Raw genomic sequence first — 21,657 nt, 5'->3', positions numbered from 1 at the left:
CAACATTTAGTGCAAGATAAAGTCTGATTAAAGATAGTTAAAAGTCTCCAATGAGGTAGATGGGAGGTCAGATCTGCACTGTAGCTGACGAGGGGATGGTTCAGTTGCCTGATAACAGCTGGGAAGAAACTGTCTCTGAATCTGGAGGTATGCACTTTCAAACTTATGTACGTCTTGCCTGATGAGAGAGGAGAGAAAAGGGAGTGACTGGGTGAGACTGGTCCTTAATTATGCTGGTGACCTTACCGAGACAGCATTAAATTTAGATGGATTCAATGGAAGGGATGTTGGTTGGCGTGATGGTCTGGGCAATGTCCACACTCTGCAATTTCTTGTGGTCTTGGATGGAGCCATTCTGAAACCTCGCTGCGATGCATTTCGATAAAATGCTTTCTACGGCGCATCTTTAGAAGTTGGTGAGGGTTGTTGGGGATATGCGGAACTTTCTAAGCCTAAGGAAGAAGAGGCATTTGATGGGCTATTTTGGTAATAGCTTCGATGTTGCTGGTCTGTGAAAAATTGCTGGTGATATTTATTCCTAAGAACTTAAAGCTTTCAACCATGTCCACTTCTGTGCCATCAGTGAACGTATACTGCTTCACATCATAAAGTCATATCATATCATATCATATCATATATATACAGCCGGAAACAGGCCTTTTCGGCCCTCCAAGTCCGTGCCGCCCAGTGATCCCCGCACATTAACACTATCCTACACCCACTAGGGACAATTTTTGCATTTTACATTTACCCAGCCAATTAACCTACATACCTGTACGTCTTTGGAGTGTGGGAGGAAACCGAAGATCTCGGAGAAAACCCACGCAGGTCACGGGGAGAACGTATAAACTCCTTACAGTGCAGCACCCGTAGTCAGGATCGAACCTGAGTCTCCGGCGCTGCATTCGCTGTAAAGCAGCAACTCTACCGCTGCGCTACCGTGCCGCCCATTGTCAATCACAATATTCTTTGCCTTGCTTTCATTAAGGGAGAGGTTGTTCTTTTGGCACCAAGTTACAAGGCTCACAATCTCCTTTCTATATTCTGTCTCGTCATTATTTGATATCCGGCCCACTACAGTGCTGTCACCTGCAAACTTGTAAAGTGAGTTCAATTGGTATTTGGCTGCACAGTCGTGAGTGCATAATGAGTATAGAAGGGCGCGGAAAATGCATCCTTGCGGGGCACCAATGTTGAGGATTACTGTAGAGCATGATTTGTCACCTATCCTCACTGATTGTGGTCTGCTGGTCAAGAAGTTGAGGATACAGTTGCAGAGGAGAGTGCCGACTCCAATTTGGGGATTAGCTTGGTTGGGATAATTATTGAAAGCAGAGCTTATAGTCGATGAAGAGGGATCTGATGTAGGTGTCCTTCTTATCCAGATGTTCCAGGGATAAGCGTAGGGCCAAAGAGATGGCATCAGCGTGGACGTGTTGTGGTGGGAGGTGAACTGCAGTGGATCAAGGCTGCTTAATAGGCTGGATTTTATAGGTGCCATAACTAGCCTCTCGAAGCACTTCATGATGCTGGATGTCAAGGCCACCGGATGGTAGTCTTTAAGGCATGAGATCATCTTTTCTATGATACCAAGATCGTAGCCATTGTGGTCTTCCTTAAGCAGGTGGCTACCTTAGAACGGAGCATGGAGTGATTAAAGATGTCCATAAACACTCCCTCTAGATGGCCTGCGCCGTTCCAAAGGACATGGTCAGGGAGTGTATCCGGGCCAGTTGCTTTCCATGGGTTCACCCTCAGGAAGGCCAATATAACTTCCTCAACAGTGGGGAGAGGCACACTCGAGTCTGACAGGACGCAATGCATCGCCCCGTTGTCCTTCGCTTAAAATGGGCATAGAATGCATTAAATTCATCAGGGATTGCCGAACAATGATCAATGATGCTGGTGATTGTTCACTTTGCTGCCAATTATAGTATTCAGGCCTTGGGCAATCAATGGAAATGTCTTGAGAACAGCTAATATTATGGCCGAGGAGGTGCTGAATGGCCTAACGCGTATGAAGGTAGACAAATCTCCTGGGCCTGATCAGATATATCCAAGGACAATGTTGGAAGCAAAAGAAGAAATTGCAGTTGCCCTGGCTGAGATATACGAGTCATCATTTAATATTGGCGAGATGCCAGAAGACTAGAGGGTGGCAAATGTTGTGCCTCTATTCAAGAAAGGCTGCAAGGAAAAGACTGAGATCTATAGGCCAGTGAGGCTAACATCTGTGGTCAGAGAGTTACAAGAGAGTATTCTGAGGGATAAGATGTACGTGCATTTAGATAAACAAGGCTGATTAGGGATAGTCAGCACGATTTTGTACATGGGAGATCGTGTCTCACGAATCTGATTGAGTATTTTTGAACGTGTAACTAAAGAGGTTGACGAGTGCATAACTGTAGACGTGGCCTATATTGATTTCAGCAAGGCATTTATAGTCATACAGGCCCAATGGCCCAAATTGCCAATATGCCCCATCTACACTAGTTCCAACTGCCCGCACTTGGCCCATAACCCTCTAAACCGATCCTATCTATATACCTGTCCAAATGTCTCTTAAATATTATGATAGTACCTGCCTCAACTACCTCCTCCAGCAGCTCGTTCCATTCACCCACCACGCTTTGTGTAAAAAAGTTACCCTTCAAGTTCCTATTAAATCTTTCCCCATGCACCTTAAACCTATGTTCTCTGGTTCTCGATTCCCCTACTCTGGGCAAAAGACTGCATTAACCCGATCTAGTCCTAGCCTGTTCAACCTCTCCCTATAGCTCAGGCCCTTGAGTCCTGGCAACATCCTCAAAAATCTTCTCTGCACCCTTTTCAACATGACAACATCTTTCCTATAACATGGCAATCAAAACTGGACACAATATTCCAAATGTGGCCTCACCAATGTCTTATACAACTATAACATGACCTCCCAACTTCTCTACTCAATACTCAGACTGATGAAGGCCAATTTTATCTACCTGTGATGCCACGTTCAATGAACTATGTACCTGCACTCCCTCTGCTCTACAACACTACTGAGCACTACCACTCGCTCTGTAGGTCCTGCCCTGTTAGACTTCCCAAACTACACACCTTAGTTATCTGTATTTGACAAGATTCCACACAGTAGGCTGATCTGGAAGGTTAGATCGCATGGGATCGAAGATAAGCTAGCCGACTGGATGGAAAATTAGCTTCATGGAAGGAAGCAGAAGGTGATGGTGGAAGGTTGTTTTCCTGACAGGAGGCCTGTGACTAATTGTGTGCCTCAAGGATCGCTGCTAGGCCCATTGGTGTTCGTGGATTATATCAACGGGTTGGATAAGAATGTACAGGACATAGAGTCATAGAGTGATTAGTAAATTTGCAGATTACACTAAATGGGTGATATTGTAGATGGTGAAAATGGTTATCAAAGATTACAACAGGATCTTGATCAGTTGGGAAAGTGTGTATGGGGGGGGGGGGGGGGGGGGGAGGAACAGGTCAATGCAGTTTAATGCAGAAACATTTGAGGTGTTTAAACGAGGCATTTTGAGAAACCTGGGCAGAACCGTCACAATAAATGGCAGGAATCTGAGGAATGTTGTAGAGCAAAGAAACCAAGGAGTGCAGGTACAAGTTTTTTTTAAATTGGCATCACAGGTGGATAAGATGGTCAAGAAGGCTCTTCTTTTAAGGGTCATTTTGCTGTACCATCCAGGAATGTAGCCCAAGTTTATATTTTTACGGCAGAGATAGTTTTTTGATTAGTACGGGTGTCAGGAGTTTTGGGGAGAAGGCAGAAAAGTGGGGTTAGGAAGATAGATTGAATGGCGGAGTAGACTTGATGGGCCGCATGGCCTAATTCTGCTCCCATCGCTTATGTTCTTATGACCCAAGTTTGCAGCATTTAGTAAACGGCATTCTTACCACGTTCTACATCGTTGCCAACCATGCCTTGTTTCTGGCGTAGTAGGTCACGCTCCTCACATCGATGAAGATTCTCCTGGCTGAGTTCATGAAGTTGCTGGCTTAGAAGTTCCACCTGAAGGGCCAGATGCTCCTCCAATTCTTCCTTCTTCTGCAAAGCTTCTTCCAGTGTTGCTTTCTCCATGACATATCCTTCAATCAACCCTAGTAATGGCAGATGATCGTAAAGAATCTAAACTAGCTTAGAATAACCAATTAAACAGGTTTGTGCGCGAATAAAATTTTTTTAGAAATGATTGCAAATTCTAAAACTTGTGGTCGGAGCCAACACTAAAATGGTGGCAAGTAAAGTGCCTTTAAAACAAAGCAAGTTTCTTTCTAATAGGGAACAAGAATGTAAAGAAAAAGGCGATCAAAAAGTGCAGGTGCATTGTTCCTTGAAGGTGGAGACGCAGGTAGAGCGAGTGATCAAAAAAGCTTTTGGCATGTTGGCCTTCATCAGCCAGTGTATTGAGTACAGAAGTTGGGAGGTCATTTTGCAGTTGTATAGACAATAGACAATAGGTGCAGGAGTAGGCCATTCGGCCCTTCGAGCCAGCACCGCCATTCAATGTGATCATGGCTGATCATTCACAATCAGTACCCCGTTCCTGCCCCCTCCCCATATTCCTCTATCAATAAGAGCTCTATCTATGATAAGACGTTGGTGAGGCCGCATTTAGAGCATTGTGTCCAGTTCTGGGCACCGTGTTATAGGAAAGATGTTGTCAAGCTGGAAAGGATACAGAGAAGATTTACGAGGATGTTGCCAGGACTAGAGGGTCTGAGCAAAAGGGAAAGGTTGAGTAGGATGAGACTATTCCTTGGAGCACAGGAGGTCGAGGGGTGATCTTATACAGGTGTACAAGATCATGAGAGGAATAGAGAGGGTAGATGCACAGAGTCTTGCCCAGAGTAGGTGAATCGGGGACCAGAGGACATAGGCTTATGGTGAAGGTGAAAATATCTTATAAGAATCTGAGGGGAAACTTTTTCACACAAAGGGTGGTAGGCGTATGGAACAAGCTGTCAGAGGAGGCAGTTGAGGCAGAGACTATCCCAACATTTAAGAATCAGTTAGACATGTACATGGAAAAAGGGAAGAGCAACAAGACCTGGGTGTCCTTGTACGCCAGTCACTGAAAGTAATCGTGCAGGTACAGCAGGCAGTGAAGAAAGCTAATGGCATGTTGGCCTTCATAACGAGAGGATTTGAGTATAGGAGTAAAGAGGTCCTTCTGCAGTTGTGAGACCACATCTGGAGTATTGTGTGCAGTTTTGGTCTCCAAAATTTGAAGAAGGACATCCTTGCTATTGAGGGAGTACAGCGTAGGTTCACGAGGTTGATCCTCGGGATGGCAGCACTGTCATATGAGGAAAGATTGGAAAGAATGGGCTTGTATTTATTGTAATTTAGAAGGATGCGAGGGGATCTTATAGAAACATATAAATTTATAAAAGGACTGGACAAGCTAGATGCAGGAAAAATGTTCCCAATATTGGGGGAGTCCAGAACCAGCGGCCAGTCGAAGAATAAAGAGGAGGCCATTTTAAACTGAGATGAGAAAAAACTTTTTCACCCAAAGAGGTGTGAATTTGTGGAATTCTCTGCCACAGAAGGCAGTGGAGGCCAATTCACTGGATGAATTTAAAAGGGAGTTAGATGGAGCTCTTGGGGCTAGTGGTATCAAGGGGTATGGGGAGAAGGCAGGCATGGTTTACTGATTGTGGATGATCAGCCATGATCACAATGGCAGTGCTGGCTCGATGGCCTCCTCCTGCACCTATTTTCTATGTTTCTATATTTACATTGATGGAAGAGGTTTGGAGGGATATGGACCAACTGTGGGCTGGTGGGACTAGTGTAGCTGGAACCTGTTGGCCAGTATGGGCAAATTGGGCCGAAGGGCCTGTAACCATTCTGTATCACTCTCTGTATCACTCTATGACTAAAGAAAAAGTAGATACAGAAAATGTCAAGGATTGAAACAACAGTAGAAAGATGTAACAATTGGGGAAATGAACTCTTTATTCTAAAAAAAATTAAACTCTTGTAGGTTTCTCAGTAGAATGATCATCTACCATCTGGATACTGAAGGGGATCATCCAGTTTGATAATGCTGCCAGTTCAGAGGCAAGGGCCAGAATCAATACCCTAATGAAGTGATTTCTATCTCTACTTTTCTGACTGGCACTAAAGTAGGCTTACATAATAAGGTACTGCTAGAAACATCAGATAAAATTAAAACATTGAACATAATTTTCAGCTTGGCATTAATCAAAAATATTGAATAATGCCAATTTCTGCTCATGTTGAATGTATCATGGGTGGTAAAATCTGAAGAGTGTATTTTCAGAATAAACTACATGGATTCCAAGTCCCATTCTGGAAAATCTACATGGACATTTGACAATCATTTGGATGCCAATTTGTTAAAGGTTTGAGTGTTGCAGATTTCACAAGTTGCTGGAGAAACTGCAAACAAAATTATAGCTGTCAAAGCTTTTACAACCTCAATTCACAAATCTTCTCCCATTAAGATGCTCCTGCCAATATACACAATTTATGGAGAATGTGTGTCAGGAGCCAACCAGCATGAAATATAACATGGATTAGATTTGGTCTTGTAAAAGCCATCAAACCCAAAAACCTAGCATTATTTAAATAGCAGCATTGCAGTTAAAGCCATTTCTACCAAATACATAAACCTCATCATTGTAAACTAAACAATCTGTGTAGTAATTCATTGAGTGAACAGGAATTAGAGGAATTAAGATGTGTAAAATCACAAAAAAAATTTGAATAAAGAATGGTAGTAATTTGGAAATTCAAACTGCAGCATAAAAAAGTTCTTGGGTTAAATACAGCTTTGAATTCAATCAAATACTCATCAATAACCCTTGACAAATGAATTCAAACACATTAACAATTTGATAAAGAGAAAATGTATTTAAAAAATACATTCAACAAAGTTGACACACAGTTTTTAGAAATTAAATTATCTAGACTAATTTGTACTTTTAACAAAAATACATGTGTATTCTGCACAACCTTTCCCCAATTGTCAATCTTACCCTCAGCCTTGTGGAGCTCCAACGCCAGTTCGTTCTTCGCCTCAGATTCAGAGTTCAGATGTTCTATTAATTTCTGGTGTTGTTTGCCAATTAGCTCCACAGTCTCTAGGTTTTGAGCTATAAAACCTTGCTCCATGTGTTCATGAGTTCCCTGATTTTGTATGAACTGGGCAAAAACAGACATATCACAATAAATCAAGACGTTATAAACCTTGAAGCTTATTATAACTATTAAAAGGTCATATCTGGTGCAGCTTTTGACATTAATATCATACAGTAATAAAATCATACAGCATGGAAAACATGCCCTTCAGCACATCTTGCCCATGCCGACAGGATGCCCCAACTACACTACTCCGACCTGCCCACCTTTAGCCCATATTCTTCTACACATTTCCCATTGATGTACAATGCTAAATGTCTTTTAAATGTTGTTATAGTACCTGCCATAACTGCCCCCTCTGGAACCTTGTTCCATATACAGACCTCCCAACATTTGATTTTACAAATTCATAATTTTGATGTCCAAAATTCAGAATTTTACATCAAAATTCATAATATGGCGCGTAATGCAACTTTTCAGCAAAAAAAATTGCACGCCAAATTGTGCTACATTCATTTGTGAAAAACGACAATTATTTCCAACAGTCTGTAGTTCTTGGACTACATGTACAATGTTAGGCCTATCATGAGTATATTCTGCTATTTATAGAAAGGTTATTGAACAGATACTTTTTGCAACACAAAGAAAAAATTGTTTTGTTTTGTTTTTTCTATTTTGCTTTTTCCTTACACATCCCAATTCTCTTGGTATTGAATAAAAGAACAATGGTCATAAAATGTATGACTAAGTTATGAAGAAAGAGTTGATATATACGACTCGACTAAGCATACGGAAGTACTTGTTGAAGTAAATTCGCACATTAATTGATAATCAGCCCAAAAAGGTGGTAATTGGCTTTTCTGCTGTGTTTTATATTTTAATCCCGTCTTAATTAATTAATATAGTTATATAATTTTGCACTTAAATTTAATATTTACTCATTACAATTTCACCACTGATTTTCTGACACTCTTGGTTCCAGAGCTTTGCTGGTTTATCCAGCCAGCCAAGGAAGTCGGCAATGGGGATAGATGTGCTGGCTCCAGCTGGGCTGGAGTTCTGGAGCCCTGGCCGCAGGTTCCATGAAGGTTCCATCAGCCATGGAAGTCCCGATGAGGTCGAGATTGGCTGCCTTGCACAGTCTAGGTGCCACATTTTCGGGGAGACTTCCAGGGCGGGGAGTTCTCGCGGAACCCCTAGCGACATCTAGCGGCCGAATTGACAAATTGCAATTACCGACTGTTTTGCGGAAAAATGTGAGGCAAAATCGGAATGGCGGAAATGAAATAAGACAGCGGAAACTTTCCGCTAAATTCAGAAGGGTTGGGAGGGGTGCATACAGCCACCACGCACCGTGTGAAAACGTTCCCCCTCAGGTTCCTATTAAATCTTTCCCTACTCACCTATGACCTCTGGTCCTTGATTCCCCCACTCTGGGAAAAAGACTGCATCTATCCTATCTATTCCCCTCATGATCTTATACACCTCTACACGATAACCCTTCATCCTCCCGCGCTCTAAGGAATAAAGCCCTCACCTGCCCAACCTCTCCTTTTTGCTCAGGCTCTCAAATTCCGGCAACATACTCGTAAATATTCTCTGCACTCTTTCCAACTTAACACCTTCCCTATAGCAGGGTGAGCAAAACTGAACATAATACTCCAAATATAGCCTCACCAGCATCTTGTACAACTGTAACAGAACATCCCAACTTCTATAGGAAAATAACTGCAGATGCTGGTACAAATCGAAGGTATTTATTCACAAAATGCTGAAGTAATCTCAGCATCTCAGGAGAGGAATGGGTGGCATTTCGGGTCGAGACCCTTCTTCAGACTGATGTCAGGGGGTGGGACAAAGGAAGGATATAGGTGGAGACAGGAAGATAGAGGGAGAACTAGGAAGGCGGAGGGGAAGAGAGGGACAGAGGAACTATCTAAAGTTGGAGAACTCAATGTTCATACAGCTGGGTTGCAGGCTGCCCAAGCGAAATATGAGGGGCTGTTCCTCCAATTTCCGGTGGGCCCCACTATGGCACTGGAGGAGGCCCATGACAGAAAGGTCAGACTGGGTGTGGGAGGGGGAGTTGAAGTGCTCAGCCACCGGGAGATCAGGTTGGTTAAGGTGGACTGAGCGAAGGTGTTGAGCGAAACGATCGCCGAGCCTGCGTTTGGTTTCGCCGATGTAAAGAAGTTGACATCTAGAGCAGCGGATACAATAGATTCTTCCTGTCTCCACCTATATCCTTCCTTCATCCTGCCCCGACATCAGTCTGAAAAGGGTCTCGACCCGAAACGTCACCCATTCCTTCTCTCCTGAGATGCTGCCTGACCTGCTGAGTTACTCCAGCATTTTGTGAATAAGTCCCAAATTCTATACTTAATATCCTTACTAATGAAGGTCAATGTGCCAAAAGCTGCTTGACCATCCTATCTACCTGCGAGGCTACATTCAAGGAACTACGTGCCTGCACTCCTAGATCCCTCAGCACGACATCGCTCCCCAAGGCTCTGTTGGTCACAGTGTAGGTCCTGTCCTGGTTGGACTTCCCAAAATGCAACATCCCGTGGAACGGTTGGGTCCCGTTGTTACAAAAGGTTCTTTAGTAACTGAGCAGCAGGCGGAGCAGGCAGTGCGGTAGCCGGTTGCAGCCTACACCCACCAGGCTGCCGCGGGCCAGCTTCTGCAGCTCCACCGGCATCATGGTGCTGGCACAGTGTTTCTCCAAGTACTCTTGGAAGCCCTGCACGCCGCCGCCTCAATCCGCTCACGTCAATCCGGGGGGCACGTCAACAGGCGGACACGGACACCGGGCGAAGAGGAGCGGGAAACTCAAATAGATTCATGAGACAATACCTCCCACATACAAAACTATGCTGATTGTCCCGAAGCAGCCTTGTCTATCTCAATGCATGTATATCTTATACCTCAGTATATTCTCGAGTAACTTACTGAACACAGATGTTACACGGATGGTTTTAAACTAAATAGAGAGGGGTTTCAAATGGGATAGACATGGATGGAGTTAAAGGGAAAGAGAGTATAGGAAATATTAAGAAACACCCCAGAATTAACGGGGCAGAAAGCTCACGAAGCGATTGGAGAGAATGGCCAAGTGTAATAGGAATCGATGAGGAAGCTGAGATGAGCAATGGATTAAAAGTACTATATATGAATGTGCGAAGTAGAAGAAATAAAGTGGATGAGCTTGAGACTCAGTTAGAGATTGGTAGGTATGACATTGTGGAGATTAGAGACGTGGCTGCAGAAGGATCAGGACTGGGAACTGAATATTCAGGGTTATACGTCCAATAGAAAGGACAGGCAGGTGGGCAGAGGAGGTGGGGTAGCTCTGTTGGTGAGGGATGGAATTCAGTCCCTTGCGAGGGGTGACATTGGGACTGAAGGTGTAGAGTCACTGTGGATAGAGTTGAGAAATTGTAAAGGTAAGAAGACACTAATGGGAGTTATCTACAGACCCCCAAACAGTAGCCTGGATATTGGGTGCAAGTTGCAGCAGGAGTTAAAATTGGCATGTAACAAAGATAATGCCACTGTGGTTATGGGGGATTTCAATATGCAGGTAGACTGGGAAAATCAGGTTGGTTCTGGACGCCAAGAAAGGGAGTCTGTTGAGTGCCTCCGAGATGGATTCTTAGAGCAGCTTGTACAGGAGCCTACCAGAGAGAAGGCAATTCTGGATTTAGTGTTGTCCAATGAACCAGATTTAATAAGGGAACACAAGGTAAAGGAACCGCTTGGTGGTAGTGACCATAATATGATTAGTTTTAATCTGCAATTTGAGAGGGAGAAGGTTAAACCAGGAATGTCAGTGTTGCAGTTAAACAAAGGGGACTATGAAGGCAAGAGAGAGGAGCTGGCCAAGGTCGAATGGAAAAGGATCCTGGCAGGAATGATGGTGGAACAGCAATGGCAGGAATTTCTGGGCATAATCCAGAAGATGCAGGATCATTTCATTCCAAAGAGGAAGAAAGATTCTAAGGGGAGTAAGAGGCAAGTGGCTGACAAGGGAAGTTAGAGATGGAATAAAACTAAAAGAAAAGATGTATAAGATAGCAAAGAGTAGCGGGAAGCCAGAGGATTGGGCAACTTTCAAAGGACAACAGAAGATAGCAAAAATGTCAATACGGGCTGAAAAGATGAGGTACGAAGCGAAGCTGGCCAAGAATATAAAGGAGAGTAAAAGCTTCTTTGGGTATGTTAAGAGAAAACGATTAGTAAAGACAAATGTGGGTCACTTGAAGGCAGAAACGGATGAAATTATTATGGGTAACAAGGAGATGGCGGAAGAGTTGAACAGGTACTTTGGATCTGTCTTCACTAACAATCTCCCAGAAGTAATAGTGGACAGAGGATCAAGGGAGACAGAGGAACTGAAAGAAATTTGCATTAGGCGAGAAATAGTATTGGGTTGGCTGATGGGACTGAAGGCTGATAAATCTCCAGGGCCTGATGGTCTGCATCCCAGGGTACTCAAGGAGGTGGCTCAAGAAATCGTGGACGCATTGGTGATCATTTTCCAATGTTCAATAGATTCAGGATCAGTTCCTGTGGATTGGAGGGTAGCTAATGTTATCCCACTTTTCAAGAAAGGAGCGAAAGAGAAAACGGGGAATTATAGACCAGTTAGCCTGACATCGGTGGTGGGGAAGATGCTAGAGAAATTAAAGAGAAAATAACGGCTCATTTGGATAGCAGTAAAAGGTTTGGTACAAGTCAGCAGGGATTTATGAAGGGGAAATCCTACTTGACTAATCTTCTGGAATTTTGTGAGGATTTGACAAGTAAAATGGATGGAGAGCCAGTGGATGTAGTGTATCTAGACTTTCAGAAAGCCTTTGATAAGGTCCCACACAGGAGGTTGGTGAGCAAAATTAGAGCACATGGTATTGGGGGTAGGGTATTGACATGGATAGAGAATTGGTTGGCAGACAGGAAGCAAAGAGCAGGAATAAATGGGTCCTTTTCAGAATGGCAGTCAGTGGAGTGGAGTGCCGCAAGGCTCGGTCACAACTATTTAAAATATATATTAATGATTTGGATGATGGAATTAGAAGTAACACTAGCACGTTTGCGGATGACACAAAGCTGGGTGGCAGTGTGAACTGCGAAGAGGATGTTAGGAGGTTGCAGGGTGACTTGGACAGGTGAGTGAGTGGGCAGATGCATGGCAGATGCAATATAATAATGTAGATAAATGTGAGGTTATCCACTTTGGTGGCAAAAATTAGGCAGATTATTATCTCAATGGTGTCAGATTAGGTAAAGGGGAAGTGCAACGAGACCTTGGTGTCCTTGTAGACAAGTCACTGAAAGTAAGCATGCAAGTACAGCAGGCAGTGAAGAAAACTAATGGCATGTTGGCCATAATGAGAGGATTTGAGTACAGGAGCAAAGAAGTCCTTCTGGAGTTGTATAGGGCCCTGGTGAGACCACATCTGGAGTATTGTGTGCAGTTTTGGTCTCCTAATTTGAGGAAGGACGTCCTTGCTATTGAGGCAGTGCAGCATAGGGTCACGAGGTTAATCCCTGGGATGGGGGGAATGTCATATGAGGAAAGATTGGAAAGACTGGGCTTGTATTCACTGGAGTTTAGAAGGATGAGACAATAGACAATAGGTGCAGGAGTAGGCCATTCAGCCCTTCGAGCCAGCACCGCCATTCAATGCGATCATGGCTGATCACTCTCAATCAGTACCCCGTTCCTGCCTTCTCCCTATACCCCCTCACTCCGCTACCCTTAAGAGCTCTATCCAGCTCTCTCTTGAAAGCATCCAACGAACTGGCCTCCACTGCCTTCTGAGGCAGAGAATTCCACACCTTCACCACTCTCTGACTGAAAAAGTTCTTCCTCGTCTCCGTTCTAAATGGCCTACCCCTTATTCTTAAACTGTGGCCCCTTGTTCTGGACTCCCCCAACATTGGGAACATGTTTCCTGCCTCTAATGTGTCCAATCCCCTAATTATCTTATATGTTTCAATAAGATCCCCCCTCATCCTTCTATAAGAGGAGATCTTGTAGAGACATATAAAATTATAAAAGGTCTAGACAAGCTAGATACAGGAAAAATGTTCCCAATGTTGGGGGAGTCCAGAACCAGGGGACACAGTTTAAGAATAAAGGGGAGGCCATTTAAAACTGAGGTAAGAAGAAACTTTTTCACCCAGAGTGTTGTGAATTTGTGGAATTTGCCACAGAAGGCAGTGGAGGCCAATTCACTGGATGAATTTAAAAGAGTTAGATAGAGCTCTCGGGGCTAGTGGAATCAAGGGATATGGGGAGAAGGCAGGCACAGGTTACTGATTGTAGATGATCAACCATGATCACAATGAATGGCGGTGCTGGCTCAAAGGGCCAAATGGCCTCCTCCTGCACCTTGTTTCTGTGTCTACACTCACTGACCTATAGTTCCCAGGCTTTTCCTTGCAGCCCTTCTTTAATAGAGGCACAACATTTGTCTCCCTTCAGTCTTCCGGCACCTCACCTGTATTTACTGATGACTCGTGTAGCTCAGCCAGTCCACTTATAATTTATTTTCTGGCTTCCCACAGTGTTCTCAGATATATCTGATCAGGCGTGGGAGATTTGTCTACCATCACACGCACTAGAACATTCAACACCATCTCTACAGTAATATTAACTTCTCTCAAGACATTTCCATTGACTGCCCCAAGAGCCACAGTCTTCATGTCTTTCTCCACGGTAAAAACAGAGGAGAAATACTCATTGAGGACCTTGCCAATTTCCTGCGGCTCCTCAGAGAATACCATTTGATTCCTGAGGGGAGAAGAGGGAGTGACCGGGCGAGACTGGTTCTCAACTATGCTGGCAGTCTTGCTGAGGCAGCGTGAGGTGTAGATTGAGTCAATGTAAGGAGGGTTGTTTTTTGTGTGATGGCCTGGGCTGCGTCCACAACTCTCTGCAATTTCTTGGTGTCTTGTATGTGGTCTTCCAAAAACAGGCTGCGATGCATCCCGATGAAATGCTTTCTACATCACATCTGTAGAAGTTGGTGAGGGCCCACCACAGTGGTGTCGCCTGCGAACCTGTAGATTGAGTTGGATTGGTATTTGGCTGCACAGTCATGAGTTTTTAAGGAGAATGGTAGGGTGCTGAGAACGGATCCTTGCGGGGCACCAGTGTTGAGAATTATCGTAGATGATGATTTGTCACCTATTCTCACTGATTGTAGTCTGTTGGTCACGAAGACAAAGATCCAGTTCCAGAGGGGAGTGCTGACTCCAGGTTCTGTGAGTTTGGAGATCAGCTTGGTTAGGATAATGGTATTGAAAGCAGAGCTATGGTCAATGAATGATATCAGGCATCCCAAATTAGTTCCCCAGGCAACTGCAGGGAATGCAACACTTGTTCTTTCACCTCTTCCTTTTTCAACCAGTCCTTGCAGTTGAAACAGCAATTACCTGCACTTCTTCCAAACGAGTGCACTACAATCAGTGACCCCCCTCTGCATCAGAGAAACTGAACACAGCTTTGCGAAACACCCACATTTAGCCTGCAGGAGTGTCCTCCTGTTCCCCATCACCATAATTCATCAACCCACTCTAACACTGACCGGAATGTCTGATGCCTCCTGAACAAGAAGCCAGAGGAACGGCCACTTACTGCAATTGCTAAAAACATCCTGGTTCATGGAATTCCTACCACCCAGACCAAAGCACTCCAAGTAGAAAGGGAAGACGTTGAAAGAGAAAGAACAATGAAAAGTCTGTGTCTCACCAACTTGTGACTTCACTAAAAAAATCATAACAGTAAGGTCGCCTTCTGCATAATTTCAAATACATATCTGGTAAATATAAACTGTTCATCAGAACACACCTAAAGGAATTCCATACCTAACAGAGCAGGGATGATTCAGTCAAAGTATATTCAAAATAGTTCCATAGATTATTTTGATATTAAATGAATCAAGGGACGATAAGCTATTAAATGAGAATGGGCCCAAGGTAAAGGATCAATTAAGAAAACTCACCTGTCTTGTGGATATTGTAACCAACTCGAGCAATTTTTCCACAGCAGCCTGCAAACGTCCACACGTGCCGAGTATTAGCTCCTCATTTTCAGGTCCAACATCAGGCCCAACGAACATACTCTCTGACAACCACTGGGAAAGCTCTAATCGCCCATCTGTCAATGCTGACCACATGCTGTTATCCTCAGTGATAGTAGCACTTTCTTGACTTGTGTTCAAATCACCTAGAGAGTACAGAATGATTGAAAAGGAAAATACACTGTTTGTTCATCAAGAACATCCTCTGTGCTTCTACTCAAACTACAACACTGCCTTGATCATCAAAACTCATAGATTACACGGTTTAAGGTATGGATATTTTGAAACTGCAAGCTATCCTGGCAAATCACAATTAAAAGGTGGTGTAAGCTTTTATACCTGCCCACCGGGAGAGGGGAGAAGGGGGGGGGGGACACCAGGGTGCATGAAGGGAGGTTCTGTTGGTTGCTTTCCCTACGCAACATGAGATGCAAAGAGGTTGGGTGGATGATTGGTTTGTATGATGCACTGGGCTATGTTAACAAATCTAAAATTTATTGCATCTTGGGCAGAGCAGCTCCCATATCAAGGTGTGATGCATCTCGACAGGTTGCTTTCATAGAACTTAGCAGAGTACAGCAAAACAACAGGCATTACAGCCCACTATGTCTGTGCTGAACACGCTGCCAAGACCATCACTTATCTACCTGCATATAACCTATATCCCTCCATTCCCTGCATGACTAAAGGCCCATCCAAAAGCTTTTAAACAGCACTAACGTATCTGCTTCAACCATCACCCCCAGCAGCACGTTCCAGGCCATCATCGCTATCTGTGTAAAAACCTGTCTGCACATCTCCTTTAAACTTTGCCCCTCACCTTAAAGCTTTACCCTCTATTTGATTTTTCTATACTTGGAAAAAGGTCTGACTGTCAACCCTATCTATGCCTCATAATTTTATATACTTCTATGAGGTCTCCCCACAACTTCTGGCATTCTAGAGAAAACTATCCAGATTTGACCAAGCCTTCAACATCCTCCCTGTAATGGGGCGACTAAAACTGCACACAATATTCCAAATGCTGCTGCACCATGACTTCCTAACTCATATACTCAATGCCCCAATCTATGAAAGCAAGCATACCGTATGGCTTATTTTCTATTCTTATCTACTTGTGTTGCCACTTTCAGTGAGATGTGAATTTGGGCCTCAAGATCCCCTTGCTCATCAATGCTATTTTGGGTCATGCCATTAATTATATATCTTCCCTTTACATTTGACCTCCCAAAGTCCAACACCACACACTTGCTCGGATTAAACTCCATCTGCCATTTCTTCACCCATTTCTGTAGCTGATCTATATCTTGCTGTATACTTTGGCAGCCTTCTTCACAGTCCGCGACGCCAGCAATCTTGACGTCAGCTTTTTTAGGTGCATCTATAGGAGTTGGAAAGAGTCATTGAGACACCCTGAATTTCCATAGTCGTTTGAGGAATTGGAGGGCTGATGTGCTTTCATGGCCAAGGTAAATGGATGAGAACAAATTGTTAGTCAGAGGAAAATGGGCGAAATCAGATATACTCAAATCTTAATTATAAATTTGAAAGAATCCATAATATAATATAATAATGCTGGAATCCCAAAGAGTGGTACAATGATGCAGTTGGCAGAGCTGCTGCCTCTGAACTCCAATGACCTAAATTCAATCCTGATCTCAGGTGCTTTCAGTTTGCAGTGTTTGAACATTTTCCTTGTGGACACACAACTTTCCTCCCACGTTCGAAAAAGGGACTGGAAACTGTCCCAAATATATATATATGCGAGTAGTCGAATTTGGGAAGAATTGATGGGATTGTGGGGAGAATAAAGAGAGATTAGTACAGGATTTGTGTAAGTGGATGCTTGATAGGAGCAGACTCAATAAGCCAAAGGTGCTGTTTCTGGATTCCAAGACCAAACCAACAGGCGTACCTTTATCATTTTCCAGCAAGGCTTTGGTTTTCATCCATGGAGGTCTGCCACTAGTTCCCACCAGGCTCTGATTATTTCCATGATCCAGTGTATTCCCAGGTTCCTCTCCCTCTAAGCACTGTTCAATTTGCTTACTAATCATGTCTTCTGAGGAAAACATCACCCGCACCACCTCTGAAAACAGCTTCAGCACCCGTTCATGAGAACGTTCCAAATTTTTCCTAAATGGCAATGAAAAGCACTGATTTTTACCCAGGCTAATGCAACTGCTCCAAAAATATGAGATGGAGTGTTAATTTTGTCAGCATCATGAAATATTTCACCCGCAGTTAATTCAATATTGCTTTCTATTATAACTTCCAGTGTACATTTATAACTTTGCTGTGTACATTTGACCGAAGGCTACATGACAGCGGAGACCAATCTTTTCAGTTGACGGTAGGCATCTCCTAACATTGCAAGAAAAGATTCTCATGGCATGGTTAATCAAATAAAGTAAATATAACCTGCAGTTTAAGAACAGTTAATCAGACATCTTCCCATTCTGAAGCAAATCAATGGACAACTCATAAAGTCCTAAGGAGATTTAAAACAGACTTCACAGAGGATACAGCAATAAGATACTTAAAAATACTATTACAATTAGCTATCAGATTCAAATGGTGAAATTTCTACACCATATTTTTATTTACTTTGCACTGAAACAACTGCAAATAAATATCTTGGGGGCATATTGGGTTTTTCCAGTGGAACAAAACCAATTCAAACCATGCATTGTTTGCAATGACATAATGAAAATTAAAGTATTATGCTTTGAACAAATAGCAGACGACTACAGGACAAAAGAAGCAGCAAGACTAAACAGCTAGGGCTGGAAAGATTGAGAATAGGTAGTATCAGTGTTAACTTTTCACTAGAAAAGGTTTTGAAATAATCATGTTAAGTTACTGAAAAGGGGAATATGAGGAAAGACAAAATAGCTTGGGCTCTCTCTCACACCCACATATATTTGTGAATCAGGGAACCGTATTAATAATGTGGTTTCATTCAATCCATCTGTTTATTATTATCATCACATTATTATGAATGTCCGACTTACTGTAGTAACAATCTAGCACCATTATGCACCAATAATGTGGCGGCACAAATTCAAATGCTTCTACAACAGCGGTGGAATTTTAATTTAGTTAATTAAGCAATGCGAATTAAAAAAATTAAAAGGTAAAAGTTCATCTCAGTCATGGTGGCCATGAAGCAAATATGATGTGACGATAACAATTGAATGAAACCACATTATTAATACAGACTATAATTTTTTTTAAATCATCTGGTTCACTAATGCCCATCAAGAAAGAGAATTTGCTGGTGGGTATCAGGTCTGTCAAAGATACAATTCCAAACTGACAGCAATGCAGTTGATTAGGAACTGCCTTCTAAAATTATGTCATTCAGTGAGATTAAATCAGTCTCTGATCTTGTCACAAACACAAAAAAAATCCTCCTGCATAAATGGTGGAGCTGTGAGTACTTAAGACATTTACAATTTGCTATCTTTAAATACCTTATATTCTTGGAATAAGAAATACATTGCTGATATTTAAATGACCACAGGAAAATTGGTGCAAGGATGGGAATGTGGAAACTTAAGATCAATATCAACTCTCAGGAATCCTTTGGGAAAAAAAGCATATTGTTTCCAGTGCATGATGATGAATAAAGTGAAGGAGTATTAATCCAACTAATGTTTGAATGATCTATGCTGAAGCTACTATTATGTTAAGAGCAGTTGCTCTCTGCAAAGATTTGAAGTTTTAATTATCTCCATCAATTACCGTTCAGTAGTCATTCGCTCAAGGTCGGAGCGCAGCATTGCCACCAGGTTACCTCCTTCTTCATTTTCACGATCACGGCGCTGCAACAAAGTATCCTGCTCAGAACTCTTGTCCTGTATTTCTCTCTGCAGCTGAGTAAAGGACAATAAATAAAAGCTAAAGAATCCAGTCACTCAGGTTTCATTTAGTTTAGAGATAAAGTGTGGAAACAGGCCCTTCGGCCCACCAAGTTCACGCCGATCAACCATTACCCCAACACTAATTCTATACTACACACCAGGGACAATTTACAGAAGCCAATTAAACTACAAACCTGCATGTCTTTGGAATGTATGAGGGGCATTTGATGTCTCTAGGCTTGTACTAGGCTTGTAGTTTAGAAGGATGAGGGGAATCTCATTGAAACTTACCGAATAATCAAAGGCCTAGATAGAGTGGATGCAGAGAGTTTATGACCAGAGGGCACAGCCTCACAATTAAAGGATGTTTCTTACGAAAGGAGGAATTTCTTTAGTCAGAGGATGGCGGATCTGTGGAATTCATTGCCTCAGACGGCTGTGGAGGCCGTCTTTGGGTATTTTTAAAGCAGAGATTGACAGGTTTTTGATTAGTAAGAGTGTCAAAAGTTACGGGGATAAGCCAGAATGCAGTTGAGAACTCAAGTGAACTCGAGGACACGGTGGAAGTTAGTGGTGAATTTGATTAAATTGACAACTTCCACACAGATGCAGAAGACAGTCATCGATGTAGTAGAAAAAGAGATGGGGAGTGGTGCCAGAGTAGGAATACTTTGATAACAAAGAGCCAGAGGGAGCTGGGGCCCATGGGAGTTGGTACAGTCTCCCAGTACCCCGACCGATATTTATTTCTCAATCAGCATTAGTATTTGCAGTTATATTAGTATTTCCGTGCACAAATTGAACACTGGACATCACTAAAGGATGAAATTGAGCAGGTTTAAAAAAAAATCTACATTGACAAAGGATCTTCAAAGATTCAACCTGTTTGGTTAGCTCCACCTGCTGTTGGAGCTTTGCAGACAATTGTTTCTTTTCATCTTGGTGTGTTTGTTTTGTTTTGTCCTGCTCCTGAGAGAAGACCTCTTTAAGTTCCTGGAGTGCGTTACTCTTTTCAGCTTCAAACTCCTCCTGCACAGAAAATAACAATACAAAGTTTCATAATTGGAAGTGAAATGACTCTGTGATATCATGGACATATAATCAGTGGTTAGTCTGGATTTGTAATAACAGAACGATATACTGTTGGCACTGATCTCATATCCAACTCATTTTTGAGAAACATAACTAGTTGCACATCTTAAGTTTCACAATAAGACATTTTGAATCAGGAGGGCGAGTAGTCGAAAATGAGTATGTATTAGGGAACTTGATCTGACCTGATCACTAGTCTTTAGGATCAAACCATTATCACCATATTACCAAAGCACAACACAAAACTGATACTTATCCTCCCTGACCCTTCCTCCTACTTATATCAGAGGCTTCCAAACTTGTTTTCTCTAAACACAACATGCAGATGATGGATGATAAAAGTAGACTTGAGTCTTAAACAGAGTAGATAATTGTACATTGTGTACATAATATCTTTGGTGGGGTGGGGGGTAAGAGACATGAAACCAGTGCAAGTTCAGCCAGGGTTCAGGGGAAGGGTGTTATATAACGCTTGTTGGAGTTGAAAACAGACCACCAAACAGCAGTAGGGAGGTTGGGGATAGCATCAAGCAGGAAATTAGGGATGCTTGTAGCAAAGGTACAGAGGTTATCATGGGTGACTTTAATCGACATATAGATTGGGCCAACCAAATTGGTAACAGTGCTGAGGAGGAGGATTTCCTGGAATGTATATGGGATGGGTTTTTAAACAAATGTGTAGAGGAACCGATGAGAGGCAGACCATCCAAGGATGCTATGAGGCTGCAGGGTGACTTGGATAAGGTTGGGTGAGTGGGCAGAAGCATGGCAGATGCAGTATAATGCGGATAAATGTGAGATTATCCACTTTGGTGGCAAGAACAGGAAGGCAGATTATTATCAGAATGGTGTCAGATTAGGAGAAGGGGAAGTGCAACGAGACTTGGGTGTGCTTGTACATCAGTCACTGAAAGTAAACATGCAGGTAGAGCAGGTAGTGAAGAAAGCTAATAGCATGTTGGCCTTCATTGCGAGAGGATTTGAATTTAGGAGCAAGGAGGACCTACTGCAGTTGTACAGGGCCCTGGTGAGCAATTTTGGTCTCCTAATTTGAAGAAGGACATTATTGCTATTGAGGAAGTGTAGCGTAGGTTCACAAGGTTAATTCCCGGGATGGCAGGACTGACATATCATGAAAGAATGGTTCGACTGGGCTTGTATTTGCTGGAATTTGGAAGGATGAGAGGGGATCTCATAGAAATATAAAATTCTTAGAGGATTGGACAGGGTAGATGCAGGAAAAATGATCCCGATGTTGGGGGAGTCCAGAACCAGGGGTCACAGTTTAAGAATAAGGGGTAGGCCATTTAGGACAGATGAGGAGAAACATTTTCACCCAGAGAGTTGTGAATCTGTGGAATTCTCTGCCACAGAAGGCAGTGGAGGCCAATTCACTGGATGTTTTCAAGAGAGAGTTAGATTTAGCTCTAAGGGCTAAGGGAATCAGGATATGGGGGAAAAAGCTAGAATGGGGTACTGA

At 42.9% G+C, this 21,657-nt stretch overlaps 1 protein-coding gene across 9 annotated transcripts in view; it reads right to left on the bottom strand.

Moving 5' to 3' along the window:
- pcnt (pericentrin) overlaps positions 1-21,657 on the bottom strand; it is a 194,484-nt gene that overhangs the window by 76,172 nt on the left and 96,655 nt on the right. For 7 of the 9 annotated variants that reach the window (XM_078403749.1, XM_078403752.1, XM_078403754.1 and 4 more), the window contains 6 exons: positions 19,968-20,114; positions 18,967-19,097; positions 17,135-17,355; positions 15,142-15,365; positions 7,027-7,192; positions 3,913-4,116 (listed from right to left, as the gene is read on the bottom strand). In XM_078403749.1, the coding sequence (XP_078259875.1) occupies positions 3,913-4,116; positions 7,027-7,192; positions 15,142-15,365; positions 17,135-17,355; positions 18,967-19,097; positions 19,968-20,114 (1,093 nt within the window). The remainder of the gene's footprint in view (positions 1-3,912; positions 4,117-7,026; positions 7,193-15,141; positions 15,366-17,134; positions 17,356-18,966; positions 19,098-19,967; positions 20,115-21,657) is intronic. The other 2 variants (XM_078403750.1, XM_078403757.1) reach the window with 2 other exon arrangements.

This window comes from Rhinoraja longicauda, chromosome 8 (genome assembly GCF_053455715.1).
Source record: "Rhinoraja longicauda isolate Sanriku21f chromosome 8, sRhiLon1.1, whole genome shotgun sequence".
NCBI lineage: Eukaryota > Metazoa > Chordata > Chondrichthyes > Rajiformes > Arhynchobatidae > Rhinoraja > Rhinoraja longicauda.
This window is presented reverse-complemented; position numbering and strand designations above follow the sequence as displayed.